This window comes from Trichosurus vulpecula, chromosome 1, assembly GCF_011100635.1.
Source record: "Trichosurus vulpecula isolate mTriVul1 chromosome 1, mTriVul1.pri, whole genome shotgun sequence".
Taxonomy (NCBI): domain Eukaryota; kingdom Metazoa; phylum Chordata; class Mammalia; order Diprotodontia; family Phalangeridae; genus Trichosurus; species Trichosurus vulpecula.
In genome coordinates, this window is record NC_050573.1 from 487,864,338 (window position 1) to 487,872,799 (window position 8,462).

The window sequence follows — 8,462 nt, forward strand, 5'->3', positions numbered from 1 at the left end:
GATAATTTAAAAATTATTGGACTACCTGAAAGCCATGATCAAAAAAAAGAGCCTAGATATCATCCTTCAAGAAATTATCAAGGAACAATATCCTGATATTCTAGAACCAGAGGATAAAATAGAAATTCAAAGAATCCACCAATCACCTCTTGAAAAAGATCCCAAAAAGAAAACTCTGGGTAGGTGGAGCCAAGATGGCCATGTGAAAACAGTGTCTTACTAGAGCCCTCTCACAACTTCTGTCAGAGACCTCTGAAAAAGTGAATCTGAGCAGATTTGAAAGAGTTAGAAGCCAATAGCAGACTGAGAGGGGTAAATTTCCAAGCCAGGAGAGTCCAAAAGGTTGACAGGAAGGATCTGTAGGCTGGGAGAGTGCCCAGTGTGTGGAGGTACACCAGACAGGACCAAAGTGGAAGCAGTTGCAGAAACCAGCCAGGGATCCAGGTTGGGTGAAAGCTGGATGCCCAATACCAGCGGAGATCCCCAGGCCTCCCAGCTCAAGAACAGCACAATTCTGTGGCCTTGAGACATCTACTCCTGAGTCTTACAGCCCAAAGTTTTGAAACATGCTTTCTTTAACTTCCAGGAGACATAATAGCCAGGTACACAGCTCTCATCCCTCCCTCCCTCCCTAACTGACCCAGAGAATTCCTCAGGAAATAGGCTGGAATAGAGGAGACAGAAGTGGGGCATTAGTGGCCAAACAGTAGGAGTTCATGAGTCCCAGAGGGGCAGAGCCAGCAAGGGTCAACACCAGGAGCCCAGACATGCCTTTGCACAGCCAGGGGAAGTGGCAGACACCAACAGAGACAATGGCCAAGACCATTGCTGAAGTACAACAGTGCTTGAGAGCAGCTCCAGGGGAAGAGGAGACTTCAGGCAGCTAGAGGACTACTCACCCACACCGCAGCCACTAACTAAGCTCACAGTCCCCAGAACAAGAAATCTGGGACAGAGATCCCTGAGCCCCAAAAGCAGAAATCCACTGTAAAGCCAGGAAAAGCTAACCAACATGAAGAAGAACATGAAAAAAATGAGGACCATTGATTCTTTTTATGGAGACAGGGAAGATCTAAATACCAATTTGGAAGAGTACAGCACTGACACTATACCCACATCCGATATCTCCAAAGGGAATATGAACTGGTCAGAAGCCCAAAGACCATTCCTGGAAGAGCAAAAGGAAAATTTTAAAAAACAAATTAGGGAGGTAAAAGAAAAAATGAAAAAAAAAAACACCGAGGAAATCACGTCTATAAAAAAATAAGATCGGCGAAATAGCTATGGAGATTCAGAAACTAAATAGAGAAAATGACACCCTGAAAGGTAAAATCAACCAACTGGAAAAGGAGACTCAAAAGCAAAATGAAGATGGCAGCTCATTAAAAATTAGAATTGAGCAAGTGGTTGCTAATGACTCTGTGAGGCATTAAAAAGTAGTCAAACAATATGTAAAGAATGAAAAAAAATAGAAACAAATGTGAAATATCTGACTGGAAAAACAACTGACCTGGAAAATAGACACAGGAGAGACAATTTAAGAAGTATTGGTCTACCAGAAATCCACGATGAAAAAAAGAGCCTGGACAGGATCTTCGAAGAAATTACAAAGATAACTGCTTAGAGGTCCTAGAACCAGAGGGTAAAATAGTCTTCAAAAGACTCCATTGATCACCCCCTGAAAGATATCCCAAATTGAAAACTCAAAGAAATATTATAGCCAAATTTCAGAATTACAAATTATAGGAGAAAATATTGCAAGCAGCCAAAAAGAAACAATTCAAATATCTTGGAACTACAATCAGGATCACACAGGATCTTTCAGCTTCTACATTAAATGACAGGAAAAATTGGAATATGATATTCCAAAAGGCAAAGGAGCTTGGACTACAACCAAGGATCAACTACCGAGCAAAACTGAGCTTAATTTTCCAGGCAAGGAGATGGACATTAAATGAAAAAAGGGAATTCCAGACCTTCCTGATGAATAGGCCAGAACTCAATGGAAAATTTGATCTTCAAATACAAACTCAAGAGAGACATAAAAAGGTAAGCAGGTGGAAAAGCCCCCACAAATCTTATTAATCAATAAGGGCAAATTATTTACACCATTATATAGGATTATATAATTTTATATATGTTACGTATATATGTCAATCTTGAGAATAGTACAGTTATTCTGACAATTTAAAGGGGTACACATAGACTGTGGGTGTCTATATAAAATAACTGATATAGCAATAAAAACAAAATTAAGAGATGTAAAAGGATGAGTCTGGGTGAAGAGATAAGGAGATTGTAGAAAAGGGTAAATTACATCAAATGAAGAGGCACAAAAACACATTACAGTAGAGGGAAAGATGGGAGAGAGAAAAGTAATATATGAGCTTTACTCTCATCAGATTTAGATGAAGAAGAGAGTAACATACTCTGAAAAGTATAGAAATCAAACTTGTCCTACGGGCAGTAGGAGGGGAAAGGCAAAAGAAAAGAGGGGGTGGTCAGAGGGGAGAGAAGATGTAGCAAGGGGAAAAGGGTAAGATAAGGGAGGGAAATCAAGAGGGAGGATAAATTGAGGGAGGTGGTGGTCAAAAGCAAAACTCTTTTGAGGAGTGGAAGGGGAGAAAGAGAAATAAAAGCATAAATGGGGTGGGGGGAAACAGGATAGAGAAAAAGACACAGCTTGTAATCATAACTGTGAATATGAATGGGATGAGCTCTCCCATAAAACGGAGGTGGGTGGCAGAATGGATTAAATACCATTACCTCACAATATGTTCTTTACAAGAAGCACATTTGAAAAAGGGGGATAGACACAGGGTAAAAGTAAGAGGATGGAGTAGAATATATTGTACTTCAGCTAAAGTAAAAAATGCAGGAGTAGCAATCCTAATCTAAGACAAAGCAAAAGCAGAGATAGATCTGATTAAAAGACATAAGGAAGGAAACTATATCCTGCTAAAAGGCATGTATTGACAATGAAAATGGGCTCTTAGCACTTATTCAACCAAGTGCCCTTGAAGAGTTTGGCCTTTGTTTCCTTGATTAAATTAGGAGTCCTTGATGATGATCTTGCCTCAAGGAAAAGCCTAGTTTACATGGATTTGAGTGACATGTTTGTGACATCAGAGGCTTTTAGACCACGTGGCTCTAAGTTGCATTTTTGTGATGATTTTAAGTCACGTGGGTGATTATGTGACTCACCTTTGAGCCTGAACAAGATATATAAACCCAGAGGTTGGCTTTCTCTTTTGGAGCTCTGAGCAACAGCAGGAGTGGCACATGACTCTGGGCCAGCCGTTGTCCAGCTCCCAGCTGAACTCAGATGTTGATGGTTCCTTGGTAAGTATGAATTGTATTTCGTCTGTTTATAAATGTATTTTTGTAATCTGTTTGTATTTTCTCTGAAGGTCAGTGTGGTGGCTTTTCCCCCTGAGCTGAGTGAATGATATTTGTATGTTGGATTAAAGTAAGATTGTTAACTCCTTAACGTTGCTTTCCTTAGTAGAGCAGATCAAAAGAACCTGTGTTGGCAGCTTTCTGTGTGCTGGTTGTTGGTGGCTATTACATCTGTAGAGCAGCTGCTAGAGGACTGTTGCAACAGACACCATAGACAATGAAGCAATATCATTATTTAACATATGTGCACCAAGTAGTATAGCATGCAAATTGTTAGAGGAGAAGTTAAGGGAGTTACAGGAAGAGATGGAAAGCAAAACCATAATAGTGGGGGACCTCAAACTCCCCTTCTCTGAACTCGATAAATCTAACCTCAAAATAAACAAAAAGAAGTTAAGGAGGTGAATAGAACTTTAGAAAAGGCAGATATGACAGATCTCTGGAGAAAACTGAATGCAGATAAAAAGGAATATACTGCTCTCTCCAGGTGTCCTCGTGCGAGTGACATCGTCTTTAAACCCCACGTGGCAATCCCTGCAGCACCTTCGAGATGCCCAGGGAAGACAGGGCTACCTGGAAATCCAATTACTTCCTCAAGATCATCCAACTTTTGGATGATTATCCAAAATGCTTCATTGTGGGAGCAGACAATGTGGGCTCCAAGCAGATGCAGCAGATCCGAATGTCCCTCCGTGGGAAGGCCGTGGTATTGATGGGAAAAAACACCATGATGCGCAAAGCCATTCGTGGGCATCTGGAGAACAACCCTGCCCTGGAGAAACTACTGCCTCATATTCAGGGGAATGTGGGCTTTGTGTTCACCAAGGAAGATCTGACCGATATTAGGGATATGCTTCTGGCCAATAAGGTGCCAGCTGCTGCCCGTGCCGGTGCCATTGCCCCATGTGATGTCACTGTGCCAGCCCAGAACACTGGCCTGGGTCCTGAGAAGACTTCCTTCTTCCAGGCTCTGGGTATCACCACCAAGATTTCCAGGGGCACCATTGAAATCTTGAGTGATGTGCAGCTGATTAAGACCGGGAACAAAGTGGGTGCCAGCGAGGCCACCTTGTTGAACATGCTGAACATCTCCCCATTCTCCTTTGGGCTGATCATTCAGCAGGTGTTTGACAATGGCAGCATCTACAACCCTGAAGTGCTGGACATCATGGAGGAAACTTTGCACCTTCGGTTCTTGGAGGGTGTCCGCAACATTGCCAGCGTTTGTCTGCACATTGGCTACCAAACTGTTGCATCAGTACCCCACTCGATCATCAATGGGTACAAGCGGGTCTTGGCTGTAGCTGTGGAGACTGAGCACACCTTCCCACTTGCCGAAAAGGTGAAGGCCTTCCTGGCCGACCCTTCGGCATTTGCAGTGGCTGCCCCTGCGGCTGCCGCCCCAGCTGCTGCTGCGCCTGCTGCTGCTGCTCCAGCCAAGGTGGAAGCCAAGGAAGAATCGGAGGAATCTGATGAAGATATGGGATTTGGTTTATTTGATTAGCCCACAGGAAACAACTATTTCAGCAAGTTTATTTGTGAAACAAAGAAATAAAAAGTGCTCATTTATCTCAAAAAAAAAAAAAAGGAATATACTTTTTTCTCAGTGGTACATGGCACATACTCAAAAATTGACCATGTACTAGGGCATAAAAACCTCACAATCCAGTGTAGAAAGGCTGAAATAGTCAATGCATCCTTCTCAGATCATGATGCAATAAAAATTATTTGTAATAAAGGACCATGGAAAGATAAAATAAAAAATAATTGGAAACTACATAATCTAATCCTAAAGAATGAGTGGGCAAAAGGACAAATAATAGAAACAATTAATAACTTCATGCAAGATAATGACAATAATGAGACAATATACCAAAGCTTATGGGATGCAGCAAAAGCAGTTCTTAGGGGATGTTTTATATCTCTAAATGCTTGCATGAATAAAATAGATAAAAAGGAGATCAATGAAATGGACATGCAACTGAAAAAAACTAGAAAAATAACAAATTAAAAATCCCCAATTAGACACCAAATTAGAAGTAATGATCATCAAAGGAGAGATTAATAAAATTTAAATCTAGAAAACTATTGAACTAAATAAAACTAATAGCTGGTTTTATGAAAAAAAAACAATAAAATTGATAAACACTTGGTCAATTTGATTAAAAAAAAGAAAGAAGAAAACCAAATTACCGGTACTGAAAGTGAAAAGGGTGATTTCACATCCAATGAAGAGGAAATTAAACAATAATTAGGAATTATTTTGCCCAATTGTATGCCCATAAATTTGATAACCTCAGGGAAGTGGATGAATATTTACAAAAATACAAATTTCCCAGGTTAACAGAATAAGAAATAAACTACCTAAACAACCCCATCTCAGAAAGAGATATTGAGGAAGCCTTCAATGAACTCCCTAGGAAAAATCTCCAGGGCCAGATGGTTTTACATGTTAAGTCTATCAAACTTTTAAAGAACAATTAATTCCATACTATATTTGGAAAATAGGTCTCCTTCCAAACTCTTTTTATGACACAAAAGTGGTACTAATACCTAAACCAGGAAGACTCAAAACAGAGAAAGAAAATTATACACCAATTTCCCTAATTAATATTGAAGCAAAAATTTTAAACAAAATGTTGGCAAAAAGATTGCAGCAACTTATCACAAGAATAATACACTATGATCAGGAAGGATTTATTATAGGAATGCAAGGCTGGTTCAATATTAGGAAAACTATCAGCATAATTGATCATATCAATAACCAAACTAGCAGAAGCCGTATGATTATCTCAATAGATGCAGAAAAAGCCTTTCACAAAATACAACACCCATTCCTATTAAAAACACTAGAAAGCATAGGAATAAATTGTGCTATAAGAATAAATAATTGTGCTATAAGAAATGATGAGCAGGTAGATTTCAGAAAAACTTGTACTAATATGAACTGATGCTGAGTGAAGTGAGCAGAGCCAGAAGAACATTGTGCACGGCAACAGCAAAACTGTGTGATGATACATTCAGCAATACAATGACCCAAGAGAATTCCAAAGGACCTGTGATGAAAAAAAAATCCACACCCAGGAGTTAAGGGGTGGAGCCAAGATAGCGGCTGGAAAGCAGGGACTTGCCTAGTCCTCTCCCCCTATATGCTCCAGACACCGATAAAAAATGGCTCTGAACAAATTTTAGAACTGCAGAACCTACAGAATAGTAGAGGGAATCAGGGCTCCAGCCCAGAACAGCCTGGATGGTCACTGGGTAAGGTCTATTGCACCATGCTACGACTGGAGCAGAGCCCAGAATGGGCTGTGCCAGGACCAACCAGACCAGAAGCCAGGTGATAGAGGCCCTAGTCCCCTAAATCAGTAAGCTGTAGCAGTTACCAGTCTTCTCAACCCACAAACAACAAAGACAACAGAGAAGGTTAGTGGGAAAAACTGCAGGGAACACAGTGAAAGGAGTTCACAGTTCAACCACTGCCCTGGAGGCAGCAGAGATGGTGCAGCTACACAGAACTACAGCTGCAGTTGCTTCTAGCTCCAGGCACACATGGTGAGTGGCAGATCAGACCAGGAGTGCAGAGCCTGCTTAGATCTGAGTCCAGTCAGGGTTGGCAGTTCTTGCTATGAAGAAATATCTCAGAAAACAACAGCACATCCCCTCAAGATTGGGACAAAGTACTCTCTGCAAGCAGTCATACCCTGCTGAAAAACTGAAGGGTCAGGTAAGTTGGCTGGGAACATGTCCAGGCAATGAAAATGGTCTCGGATTCATACTCAGACTTTGGAATCTTTCTTTGGTGACAAAGAAGACCAAAACAGACAGCCAGACGTCAACAACGTCAAAGATCCTATATCAAAAGCCTCCAAGAAAAACATGAACTGGTCTCAGGCAATGGGAGAGCTCAAAAAGAGTTGGAAAAGCAAGTTAGAGAAGTAGAGGGAAAATTGGGAAGAGAAATGATAGTGATGCAAGAAAACCATGAAAAACAATTCAATGACTTGCTAAAGGAGACCCAAAAAAATACTGAAGAAAATAACACTTTACAAAATAGACTAACTCAAATGGCAAAAGAGCTCCAAAGAGCCAACGTGGAGAAGAATGCCTTGAAAGGCAGAATTAGCAAAATGGAAAAGGAGGTCCAAAAGATCACTGAAGAAAATACTACCTTAAAAATTAGATTGGAACAAGTGGAAGCTAGTGACTTTATGAGAAATCAAATTATTATCAAACAGAACCAAAGGAATGAAAAAAAAATGGAAGACAATGTGAAATCCCTCATTAGAAAAACCACTGACCTGGAAAATAGATCCAGGAGAGATAATTTAAAAATTATTGGCCTACCTGAAAGCCATGATCAAAAAAGGAGCCTAGATGAATTAAAGATGCTGGCAGCGGGAGCGTTGATTAAGAAGTATGGCTGGGATCCAGAAGAGAAAGGGAACTGGGGTTAGAGAACAATGTGGGAGTGTTATACACTTGTACAAAGAGACTTTTTATTCCCTATCCCTTCCTCTAACACTTATTAATTTATGGAACTGTTTTTTCTCAACGCAGTTTTATTTTGTGTGTCCATTGGATTACAAACTTTATTAAAAAATACAAAACAAAACAAAACAAAAAAAAAGAGCCTAGATATCATCTTTCAAGAAATCATCAAGGAGAACTTCCCTGATATTCTAGAGCCACAGGGGAAAATAGAAATTGAAAGAATCCAACAATTGCCTCCTTACAAAGATCCCAAAATGAAAACTCACAGGAATATTGTCACCAAATTCCAGAGTTGCCAGATCAAGGAGAAACTACTGCAAGCAGCCAGAAAGAAACAATTTGAGTATTGTGGAAATACAATCAGGAAAACACAAGACCTGGCAGCTTCTACATTAAGGGATTGAAGGGCTTGGAATATGATATTCCAGAGATCAATGGAGCTAGGATTAAAACCAAGAATCACCTACCTAACAAAACTGAGCATCATGCTGCAAGGAAAATATGGATTTTCAATAAAATATAAGACTTTCAAGATTTCTCAGTGAAAAGACCAGAGCTGAATAGAAAAT

General features: G+C 40.2%; 1 protein-coding gene across 1 annotated transcript; it reads left to right on the forward strand.

Annotated features, from left to right (window-relative positions):
- The first annotated feature begins 3,910 nt into the window (after positions 1-3,910).
- LOC118829717 (60S acidic ribosomal protein P0-like) lies at positions 3,911-4,924 on the forward strand. Its single transcript, XM_036736624.1, has one exon. The coding sequence runs from the start codon at positions 3,950-3,952 to the stop codon at positions 4,901-4,903; it is 954 nt and encodes a 317-aa protein (XP_036592519.1). The 5' UTR covers positions 3,911-3,949; the 3' UTR covers positions 4,904-4,924.
- The last annotated feature ends 3,538 nt before the right edge of the window (positions 4,925-8,462 follow it).